Below are 11,887 nucleotides of genomic sequence, written 5' to 3' on the forward strand. Positions count from 1 at the left end.
GATACAACTATAAAACTAACAACGACAGTAGTCGACTATAACACATATACAATTCTATATAGATATAACTATAAAACTAACAAACGACAGGTAACCAAAATGAAATATGGGCTTTGTAACGAGCAAGATAGCAAAAACATTAAAAGGTAGACAGGTAGTTAAGTGGCTGAGGGGCGCCAGAAAGGGGGCTGGCGCCACAAAGGGGGCTGGCGCCACAAAGGGGGCTGGCGACACAACGAAAAGCTCACGCAGTTCGGAGAACTACGGAACCAAGTCCACGCACCTACACCACCGCACCAAGCAGCGATATACCATACGTAAAAATCTACAATATAGTAATAGCTAAAGAACTAAGATCACAGGCGTGCATGCGGCGAAGATGTCGTGCCCTAATTAGAATTCCTAGAAAAGAGGGGAGGTGCGCAAAGGCGACCAAAAAACTAGAGAGGGGGATCGTTCTGCGCAACGATCGACCCCTATAAAAAGGGCGACCGATCACTCGATCGCTCTCTTGTGTTTCTACCTCCAGATTCGTCATCTAGTTCCGGTACAGTCTCGCGGTAAAATCCTTTAGCCTTTTGCATTTAAACTTTCATACAACGTTACTCTGCCCAAAAGTCCACCGAGCTTAAATTCCATTGTGTCATACTAAGTTTAAGATCTTACACTGTGTAACTCTGCGTTTGTGACTCTTAAATATCAAACTTATAAAATAAACCAAGTTAGTCAAAATATCCAAATATTAAAGTCAGTTATTCCACTAAAACCTCTCACCAATCTACAAGTCATCGCATCCAGAATATTCTCAAAAAGGTAAGCCAAATTAAATCTTTTATCCAACAATTTCTCCCTCTTCGGTTCGTTCGACTAGAGCGACAGAATGCCCGTTGTCCGGTGTATTTCAATACTTAATCGGTAATTGGTGACCCAAACTACTGATGTGAGTCTGGCTGTAACTGTGTGTGAATGTTTCCGGTGTCTAACATCTGGGGATTTCCACTAGGTACCGTTCCGACGTCACAACATCATGACTACTACTGTGATTGTGAGTCACCGCGAACTTCAACCAATCAGAATCTAGCTATCGCGTGGAAAGAGGAAAACCTAACCCATGCCTCCCAGAACGAAAGAGGAATGGGTTAGCTTCGTTGCATCCACAGACTTACAGAGATAGACTGTGCGGTTTGTGCACCGATCTGAAGCCGTAATTAGAAAAAGAGACCAACAGCTGGAGAGAATCCCTCACTCTAATTGGTGACCTGGTGGGGGAAACTCATAGATTCATACAAATATACCGCCTGCTTATCTTATTTCTTGCTTTTCCCACCAGCTGCTCGCCACTTTTTCGACCGTGCAGCAGAGAGGTCCGGTTCAGCTGTCTTCTCTCTTTCTAATTACGGCTTGAGCTCGACGCACGGGCCGCTCAGTCCAGAGAGAAACCTCTCTACACAGTTCCGTGCGCCAATCTCCACACGAAAAATTTGTCTAAATCCAGTGTCTAAATCACGTGACTAAACTGGCAAGAGAAGGGACAGCGGACAGTGAATTTCTGACGAAGGTGCAACTCTATTCCGACTTTTCCAGCGGCGCACGGCTCGAAGCTCTGGGTGTATTTGACGCCCCATAGGTAGAAGCACACGGCAGTTGAACGGTGACAATACAACTACCTACGTATACATATATCTATACGTGTCGGCATACACGTAGGACAGGCACACGAATTGGTCCTCGGTTGGACGTCACCCGAAACGCGAAACAGCGACGAGGATTGGCGACGTCGCGACGCCTTGCAGATTTATTTAGATTTAAGTATGGACACTAAAGTCGATGACGAGGGGCATCGGAGTATTAACGATGGTGACTGGATCTGCCCCGACTCCCAGTGCGTATTTTAGCAAACATGCAACGATTTTTAAATATTGTTAAACGCGTAAACCAATCGATCGGTCCGTGCATTTACCGTTTGCTGTGCTCTCTCTTCTCTGTACTGTTGATACTCTCATCTGGTTCTTCCCGATATTATCTATCGTATTAGTCTATTTTATTTTGTTTTTATTTTCATTTATCACGCCGTCTCGCATTCGATTCTTCTAAGAGACGTTGCATACACCGTCAATAAAAAAAAGAACGCATCGTCGAGAATTAAGTACTTTGGTCAACTATTTTGTTTTAACTTTTACAGGTGTGGCAATGTTAATTTTGCTAGACGCAATTCTTGTAATCGGTGCGGCAAAGGTAAGTATGCAAACAGCGAGAAAACCACGTTTTTCATCCATTTCCTTATCAGATAAATAAAAAATCATCTACCCAATGTCAATCTTTTATTCTCCCTTTCAACTAAGTTATAAGTTTATCAATTCATTTTACACATATAGGTTTCACATACTAAAATTATATGTAAACTTAATACTTTGTCAATTTGGTTGTCAGTTTTGATTTTGAGAACAATCAAAACTTACCAAACTTTATTCATCTCTCATCGCATTAAGTTTGATCGATTTTCAGACAGAGGGGAATGTCCTAAGAAAAAAAAGTTAGGACAAGAGATCGGCAAAGCTGCTGCGGAGAAAAGCAGGGGCTTGTTTAGGTAACTATGACAAAAAAAAAATGGAAAAACACATGTTTAGGAAAGACACTGATTTTTTAATCAACGGCTCTTTTTTATTTGCAGTGCGGATGACTGGCAGTGCAGCAAGTGTGGTAATGTGAATTGGGCACGGAGACAGCAGTGCAATATGTGCAATGCTCCGAAATTTGGTGAGGTTGAGGAACGAACTGGGTATGGAGGCGGTTACAATGATCGTGGAGTTGTCGAGTACAAGGAGCGAAAGGATGACGATGATGACGAATATGACGAATTTGGAAGGCGGAGGAAAAAGCGAAAACTCGAAAGCAGAACTTCCGACGAGGACTCCAAGGACTCATTTAAATATGTCAGCCCACCCAGGAGCAAACCGAAAGAAGATATCAAAATTGAGGAGCTGAAACCAGAGGGAAACAAAGAGGCTGATGTAATAAGTGAAAAGCTTTGTCTGGAGAGTCGAATCCCTTACCATTTGTCTTAATTTGCAGCCACCCAAAACCCCTACTTAGTATGCAAATTAGAATCCACATATTTCATCTTTTTTTTCATTGTAGCCGTATAAATATTGCACTTACATCAGGTATGGAAGGTTCAGTTTTCTTTTCACTTTCAAGTTAATAATCTGTTTCTCTTCCATCTTCTTTTAGAATGAAGATGAGGAGGAGGAAGAAGAGGAGGATGACGATGATGGCGATTTGTCCAAATATGATCTCAGTGAATGGGACGACTTTGTTCCAACCGAAAAAACGTAATAATTGCACTAATGCTAATGTCGTATGAGTGAAAAAAAAGTACAAACAAAACTTTAACCCTTTTCAGCTTAAACTGCAAAGTTACAACCTCGCGAGATCAACGGTCAAGGTAAACACGGTACGCTGCAAGTCACTTAAAGCAGCTATTTTGAATCACAGTTTTTGTTTGGCTAACTAGATTACAGAAACTTCAGTTACTAATAATTTTTCATCTTTCGAGTCTTAGTTTTGAACTTTTCATATACGAAAGCTGCGATGCGAAACAGTTCTTCAAGGCGAATTCTATACCTACTTACCCTTATTTTGTAGTCATTCAACTTTTTACAGAAACGGTGGTGAAAGACTGGACTCTGGCACATCCAGCCAATAAATGGCTGGACAGGACAGGTTTGGTCTGGATTTTGGGTATAAACTTGATTACAAAAGACAAACTTTATGTCTGAATTGATAAAGAGATTCGCTATTCGCACTGATATCTTTTTTTCTAGAATACGATTAACTTACAAATAATAAACGGTCTGGCGAATCTTTTAGATTGAACAAAAAGTACAAATGCAAAATTTATTTTTTGTTCTCCAGATGACACAATACGCGACAAGAGTTGCTGAGTACCGATGAGCGATCATTGCTGTAAGGTGTGGCACAGTGATTTGAAAATGGCAACGCCTGATCCTGTGCCACTCGAAATCATGTTAAAAACGAGAATGAACAGCACATCCAGCACTCGTTAATACCATAGCAGAGACACGTTTACCGGTTACCACCTCACAATCAAGTTTGCAGTCTTAGATAAGCCTTTAGATCTACTAAAACCAAACCATTTTATTCCACCGAGTGATTTATGACTTTTTTATTCTCTTCATTTGGATCCTTTTTTCTCATGATAACTATTGGGTCATCGTCCTGCGCCTTAGAACATTATAAATGCTAATATCACGAACTCGAATTGCTTGAATCAAGCCAATAGTACCTAATTAAATAAGCGGGGAATACAAACCCTCGTTGCGATATCCCATTGCAGTAATGAAGTTGAAAAAAACAAGATCGGTTACACAATGAAATATTACAGACCTGTGGCTAATTTGATACAGAATTGCATAAAACAAAATTCGAAATTACTCAAAACGTCGTGTTGATAACGATTAATTTTTAGTATTATTATAAATAACGTTCTATCAACTCGCACACAGTCACATACAAAACAATAAAGACATTTGTCGTTGATTACAATGATGACACCGTCCCAGTTTACGACACGGGTGAAAAAAAAAAAAAAGAAAATTACTAATTGAATCCGATGATTTATATCCTCGGTAAAAGGTGATGAATTACGAAAATTATGATAGATTAATTCTTGTATCAACTTCTTGTAAATATCTTTATTTTATTTTTCATTTATAATAAAAATCATTCTTCAACAACATAATTGTTCATAGTCAATTACTTTTTTATTTTATTTTTATTTTATGTTTTCTCTCTTTTTTTCTTTCTCTCGTTCTCAATTGCTCTCTCTCTCTCTCTCTCTCTCTCTCTCTCTCTCTCTCTCTCACTCTCACTCTCTCTTTGCCGCTATTGTAACACACTAAGCGACTACTATCTGGGGGCGGGGGGAGGGAGGGGCATGATTATGCACAAAGTTGGTCATAGGAAAGGATAACTGGGTAAACAGGTGAGGAGGCGTGAAACGTTTCATCAGGTATTTATATAGTGTGTATCTTTATGTACAATAATAAAATTGAGCTGAATTATTTACTGGTATATCAATCATTCGTGATTCTGTTAAGAAAGAATAAACAATTTCCAATTCAATACTGGCTCTTTTCAGTTACCCATCCTATGTACAATTTGCCTTCTCATTCTTTGTTTGTAGATATTCTCTTGACTGTTATGAAAAATGAATGACTATGTATGTGTACGAATAAGATTAGGTAAAATACGTTACCTAAAATTATTATTTCAAACTATACATGTCGGCCATGTAATACAGAATAATCAATAATAATGTGTGATATACATTTTTTGTATCCCCTTATCTTGTTTCGATCTCGAACGGTGCCTCAAATGATCGAGAAAAAATTCCTCGATATCTAGAGTAATACGTAAAATTAAAACGCGAGATATATCAGTCATTAGAAATCCAAGATCGTGTTTGAGCAATTTTAAAAATTATGCACATCATATCTTTGTCAGCAGTCAGTAAGGAATTGGAAAATCGAAAGAAGTTCAGACCAAGTAATTCTGTGCCACTTCTTACAAGTTGAGTCGGAGTTTCGGTAGGGTAGCATTCTATAAACTTACACCAACTTTATTTCTTCCACCCATTTTTTTTTTCATTCCATTGCCTTTTATCCCAGGACAAATCTATACCTACCCGTTCGACCGTCAAAAATACAGTAAAAAAGAAAAAGAAAAAAAAAAAAAACATTCACGTGCATACTAAACTCAACTTACTACTTGGGCATAAAGAACTGCTGATGTGAGTGGGAGTTTGGCGGTGGGTGAAGATTGGGATGTGGAGGTCCGCTGCCCCTCGTTCCTGTTGCATAAAGCTGCTGCTGAAAGTTGTGAAACTGCTGAGCATAGTTCGGGTCTGACATGCTGGGTCCGCCGCCGACAAACGGGCTGCTTTTGAAATTGCTGGTCGCGCCTCCCATGCTCGGCGGCAAAGGCTGCGAGGCGTCGGGAGGGCCGAGGCCCATGGGACTTCCCTTGCTCCCAGGTACGTACATGCCAGGGTTTGGCTGATTTTGTACCTGAGGAACCATTTCTGGCGGGAAGACTTTGTCTGGATCCATCATGCTACCGGGAAAAACGCCACCACCGACCATATGCTGCATCCGCATAATATTCGGCTGTGGTCTCATATTCCCTACAGGTCTCATAGAGGGATGAACACCAACAGAATTGTTCATTGGTTGTCCGTCCATTCGCGGAGGTCCTCCCATACCCGGCAACCCTCCCATCACGTTTGACATTCCCGCATGTGGTCCCATATTATTGGGAACGCATCCATTCGGAAAATACTGAAGGTTCACAGACGGTGTAGACATCTTCGACTCAAGATTTGATAACGGATTTGTAAACCTCTGAAGGAAATCGAGGCTCGGTGGTCCTCGTGGCGCGTGCCCAACGTTTGGCCGCGCTGGAAGGTACTGGATGGTATTCGGAGCGCTGGGTTTTACCTAAACATGAAATTGGATTTTCAAATACTGGGTCATTGGTTCACAGAAGATGACTATGAAATAGTATAAAACACGGTTACAAGCAAATAAACAGTCAAGGAAAAATTGTAAGACCTGAACATTAGCTCCGTTGTAAGGACTAGGGCCAGGACCATGTCCCATGTGTCTCGGAGGACCGTGGCCGTCATTGGGATAAGGACCAGGGTGCATCATGGGGTGTGACATCATCGGGTTTCCCATTTTGTTGCTAATACCCGGACTACCGGTGTGAGGAGTGGGACTATAGCTGGCAGGCGGTCCGCCGAGTCCCATGCAGAGTCCCCCGACGTCACCAGGCTCACCGCCAGGCCCTGGCATGTGGCACCCGTTCATCTCTCCCATCTGCATCATGTGCTGCATACCGTGTGGATTGAACGGCATCATCCCCGTGTTTCCAGAGTGCATAGGACCATCCGGACCACCGCCTAAAGCGTTACTAGCCGCAGTGTTGGTCAGCTGCTGGCTCATCTGAGCTAGCGACGTTATCGGGTCAAAATGATTCGTACTCATTCCTCCAAGACCGCCTAATCTACCGCCGATGTTGTTCGGATTTAACGGAACGTTATCCGCGGGTTGATTCACGTTCACTGACGGCCTACTACATGGAAATCCTGGCCCCAGAGGCGGACCGCTATTCCCTGAACTTGTTGAATTTCCACATTGCTGCTGTTGTTGCTGTTGTTGTTGTTGTTGTTGTTGTTGTTGTTGTTGTTGCTGCTGCTGTTGCTGCTGCTGCTGCTGCTGCTGCTGCTGCTGCTGCTGCTGTTGTTGTTGCTGTTGCTGCTGTTGCTGCTGTTGCTGCTGTTGCTGCTGCTGCTGCTGCTGCTCTTTGCCAGATGGTGGAGAAGTGTCTACTTTAGTGTTCGGTGACGCAGGTACCGTCCGGGGGGGTCCCATGCTGTCCGAAATGTTGGTATTGTGAGGAGCCGGACTGTTTTGCGCACTTGTAGTCGTAGTTGCGCTAGTTTTATTCCCATTTTTCATAGAGTCAACCGGCGTGTGCGGTGTTGCAGTACCCGGTGTATGCGGGCTATGCAACGGCCCCGCGAACCCCCTGTTAACCCCATCCATCGAGGGACTCGCGCCTTCCGATCTAGTTGGGAACTGACTACTGCTCTCCATATTTCCAGGCATCATTCTGTTTTGCACATCATTATTGCTATTGCTCGTACTCCTGAAAATAAACGAAAGAATGGTTGGTTAAGATACTGTATTCAAAAGGTACGTACACTCGGGATATCACAATGATATACATTGTACATGGAGTCATAAAATTGTTATACATTGCAAAGCAAAATACCAAAATGTGAGGTTACACTTACGTTGGCAAATTCGTGTCTTTGAGACTGGTGTTTGGCTGTTTTTGTATCGTGAGTTCCTGCCCCTCAAAGGTATTAAGATATTGAATTTGTTGAGGACTGGGTACTGGCATAAGATTTGCCTCTTTGACACCGCTCGCGTTCACCGCTGTATTATGTTGCTGTTTCTGCTGTGCCAGCGATTGCAACGTTCGGCAAAACATACCATCCATTGCTAAAAACAAAAATTATGCGTTATACTTTAAGAATGATACTGAACCTCATGGAACAATGATGAAAATTAGCATCTTGAAATGATGAAGTATTAGGTTCACACCAAAATGACAATCTACATAAAGAATAAAATGTGAAAAAAATTGAAACTCTAAGCGATGCAATCACTTTTCTTTCTACTTACTGGTAGATGGTTGACTAGATGGAAAGTCAAGGGTGTCCTTTTGAGTTGTGGCTCCATTAGGACTGAGGGCAGTGAGGTGTGAATGTGAAATGGGGGTCCCTGGGTTGCTGTGGTTCAGTCTAGGCCCTGGTGCTCCAGTGGGAGGGCCAGCTCCAGGATTGGGAGAATCCTGACTCGTAGGACTCTGGCCAGTGAGATGTCCAGATCTTTGTACATTATTTCCAAGTTGAAACTGCCTGTTGCAATCTGCCGGGGAATTCAGGGCCGAACTAGCACGTGGCGAAGGAAGAGACAAGTTGCTAGTTGGATTGTTGGGCGACGATGGGTTTGGGCTCTGTATGGCAATTGGCACGCTCGCCGACCTCGTTGTCTGGTGATAAGGAGGCGGAGGTCCCTGGCCACGTGGTGTCGGTCCGATGCCTGCCCCTCTCAAAGTTGCAGCGTTAGGACTGCCTACCCCTACCTATAACGAGATGTTCATATTTTAACCTCTGAAACATTGAATCGGAGCATCTGACTACCATAAAATCAACTCATATAGACCTTATTTTTGCCGTCAAAAAAGTGGTGTTGCAATTTGTGCCAGTCAACGGCAGGCGGGCCTGCTAAAGGGCCGCTAGAAACATTCCCCGCGCCTTGTGCAGGTGCCTGAGGAGGCCCTTGGGTAGGGTCCAAGCCGCCAGCAGCAGGGCCTTCGTCTTTGCGCTCGGGGAAAAGCATCATATGCATTTTTCTTATAGTGGCAAGCTGCTCTTCACGGTGCAGACGTTGCTGAGGGGTCAAATTCTCGTCAGGTACCTTGACACCCTGCAGAGAAGGCTGCAGACCTGAGGAACCAGGACTGTTCGGTGCCCCCAGGAGGCTTGGGCTGTGGCCCAATGCGGTGCTAGTTGGTGGCTGAGAGTTACCTGTCCAGGATCAAAAATCGTTGACGTCATCAATCATATACATACAACCGCTGCTTTTCCATAGCCCTTCTAAGCTCCGGGCAGCCAATTAAAAATACGATTCACCGCTCTCCAAACAACATTCAACATTCGTTCATTTTTATTACTTTCGGTCAAAAAACGGATAGTCGAATTTCGTTTGGTCTAACTCAATTATTAGCGGTAATACCTGGGTTGTTAGGGGAGTTCGGCACAAGGCAAGGCACATCGATATTGTTATCGTCGAGGGAGGAGTCTGGGTTGCCCATTGAGCTACTGCCATTCAAGTTTCTGATTGTACTTTGCTCATTCCAAAACGGAGGCGCATTGGGCTCAAGTGCAGGAAGGTCCGGCGGCTGCTCGGTGGGAAAAGCACTATTCGGCCCGCCCTGTTGGACTTTCTGCTTCATCATCGCTAGATTATTCAACCACTGGGCAGGGTTTGGTCTGAACTGGTTCACCTTACTAGGGTGTTTCTGAAACGACAATGGTGATAAAAAAATCCTTCTATTTCAATAATCTGCAGAAATATACCAATTGCTATCTTCGCTCAGTGGTTTACAAAATAAATCAATACGCTATGGTGGTCTCAACTATGCTTCAATATTGATATCTGTCATTATCAAGTTTAATTTGATAGAAAATTATTGAATCATTGGAAGAATAAAAAAGTTAACAAGTTACGATAAAAGGGAGCAATTTCTGCAATTAATGACTTAAAGGTATATTATATTTCAAAATTTAAATAAAATACCCTGACTTTTCCTGACTTTCCAGATTTGTGACGATCCTGCCTACGTACCTCCAGATACTTCTTGGTGCCTGGCTGTGCGCAATGATAAGCAATTATCGATGGGAATTGTCCCTGCAAAACCGCTTCTGCGCCTTTATTTGCCAGCATAGTAGAAAATACAAATATCTGGCTCTGCTGTTGCATGTACTGAGCATCCCCTCCGCCTGTGCCAGTGCCCATTTGCTTGGCAAGCACATTGCTCACTAGGGGTTGAATTCCGTCAGACGAGAGTCCAACGCTTGCTGCGCAGTCTGGGTAAAATAATAAATAGTAATCGTTAATCTATGCCCAAGGTGAAAAATTAACCAAGATACCGAGTGCGCACCATTTTGCAGATCATCGCCAGGATGGTTCTGTTCATTTTCCTGTTTTACAGAGCCAAGTATGGATTGATTATTAGTACTATTTTGATTTTCTTGAGACATAGTGCCATCCGTGTGATTGGGATCGATGTTTGAATCCCTTTGGCATTCCGTCGATTCCTCCCTGATGGTGTTCTCATTATTGCCAGTTCCTGCTACCCCGGACTCCTCCTTTATTTTAACCGAATCTGTATCAGGTTCCTCCTTGACGACGGTGGTCGTAACGCACGTTGCTTCGCTCGATTTTTTCTCCGTTTTCATTTTCGTATTATCGGAGACGAGCGACGACGACGTCAAACGGCTGTTGATACTTTTTCACCACTGAGCAGCATGGCCAGTCTAGTTTTTCAATCCATCCATGATTAAGGATAACAATTCCACCGATACAACATCCAATGATTAACTCAAGATATTCTTTAGATCTCTTGTCCGTCAGGAAAGATTGGAAAAAAAAAATACCCAAAAAAACACAGGAGCGAAAAGATGAAAAGAAATAAAAATAAGAATATCCAATATCCACACTCGAGCACACACACGCGCGAGAAAAGCACAAAACTGAAAAACTCGTGATATGCGAAGTGAGAATAAATTTTTAAAAAAAGTATGTAGGAACTACGTATTACGTGCACTGATCAAGGCAGCAGCGTGTCCCCGACCAGAAGCATGTTTTGGCTTCACCTTCGGCCAGCAGAGTGTTATTGTTCGGCTGGGACGCGGGGGAGGAATCACCTGATGCGAGAATGGAGGTTGAAATTGCTTTACTTCATGCAGGATACGTCGCACTTGTTCACACGGACAGTTGTTTATTATCCGATTTTATAGGCACTGGGAGAACTGGGTTGATGGTAAAACGCTCCGCTCGACGGCGGATTGAGTTCAGAGTCGCGAGAGTCGAGAGGCCGAAATGTCAGCCCATAAAGCCTCGGATTACCGAGGTCTGCATGCCTTCGGCCGTGGAAAATTTTTTATCCGTTATACAGACGCCGGTATTACTGTTATTGAGGCTTGTCCACCGATCGACGACGTTACACTTGATTTTCACCGCCTAGAACCTCAGCATTGTGTTTCTTCAGCTTTTATTTGTCACTTCATGGTCGCTTTGCTTATTTATTTCTTTTCAAACACGCTTGCCAACCCCTAGCCAATTGTTAATTCATCAAGGGTATACACGGTATACAATATCAGATTTTGTTACTAGATTTTTCGTTCAGATCTGCCACTATTAAGTGCACTATTGCCATGTATATTATGTACGGTGCATTCAACCATTTGCTGGGAGTTCTGACGATGATCGGTGGTTCTGTGTTTCACCCGCTCTACTTGGATTGTTGGTGATCTCTATTTCACTTCTAGAGAATTAGGTCCATGAATTTTCAGCGCTACCGCAGTTCATTTTGTAACTCAGCCATGGGAAAAGGAACGAATATAGTTCACGGACAGTGCCCGAAATTTTGAAACACGACCGAACGTTGTATAGTTAGTCCATATGATAAAGTAACACAAGCGCGAGGTGCTGCCATCTAACGTTTTATC

The 11,887-nt window shown here is 43.1% G+C and overlaps 2 protein-coding genes across 18 annotated transcripts; one reads left to right on the top strand and one right to left on the bottom strand.

Annotated features, from left to right (window-relative positions):
* Window positions 1–1,657: 1,657 nt before the first annotated feature.
* Window positions 1,658–4,170, top strand: LOC124219441 (zinc finger Ran-binding domain-containing protein 2). 16 transcript variants are annotated; one of them, XR_006883389.2, is made up of 8 exons: window positions 1,658–1,882; window positions 2,183–2,235; window positions 2,506–2,587; window positions 2,672–3,011; window positions 3,232–3,332; window positions 3,404–3,454; window positions 3,664–3,741; window positions 3,916–4,170. XR_006883389.2 is itself a non-coding variant. In XM_046627000.2 (8 exons), exons 1-7 carry the CDS (start codon window positions 1,812–1,814, stop codon window positions 3,704–3,706), a joined length of 750 nt encoding a protein of 249 aa, XP_046482956.1. In that variant the 5' UTR covers window positions 1,658–1,811; the 3' UTR covers window positions 3,707–3,741; window positions 3,916–4,170. The 16 variants fall into 16 exon arrangements, 13 of the variants coding, with proteins under 13 accessions (XP_046482956.1, XP_046482957.1, XP_046482955.1 ...); XR_006883392.2 differs by having other exon boundaries at window positions 3,664–3,728; XR_006883391.2 differs by having other exon boundaries at window positions 3,664–3,723.
* On the bottom strand, window positions 2,670–11,772 carry lgs (BCL9 domain-containing protein legless). 2 transcript variants are annotated; one of them, XM_069136610.1, is made up of 8 exons: window positions 10,318–11,772; window positions 9,954–10,243; window positions 9,390–9,675; window positions 8,817–9,181; window positions 8,274–8,736; window positions 7,880–8,090; window positions 6,633–7,731; window positions 2,670–6,518 (listed from the first exon to the last, which is right to left on the bottom strand). In XM_069136610.1, the coding sequence occupies exons 1-8, from the start codon at window positions 10,613–10,615 to the stop codon at window positions 5,787–5,789; spliced, it is 3,744 nt and encodes a 1,247-aa protein (XP_068992711.1). In that variant the 5' UTR covers window positions 10,616–11,772; the 3' UTR covers window positions 2,670–5,786. The 2 variants fall into 2 exon arrangements, with proteins under 2 accessions (XP_068992711.1, XP_046482919.1); XM_046626963.2 differs by having other exon boundaries at window positions 10,002–10,243; window positions 10,318–11,770.
* Between the last annotated feature and the right edge of the window lie 115 nt (window positions 11,773–11,887).

The sequence above is a fragment of the Neodiprion pinetum genome, chromosome 5, assembly GCF_021155775.2.
Source record: "Neodiprion pinetum isolate iyNeoPine1 chromosome 5, iyNeoPine1.2, whole genome shotgun sequence".
Classification (NCBI taxonomy): Eukaryota; Metazoa; Arthropoda; class Insecta; order Hymenoptera; family Diprionidae; genus Neodiprion; species Neodiprion pinetum.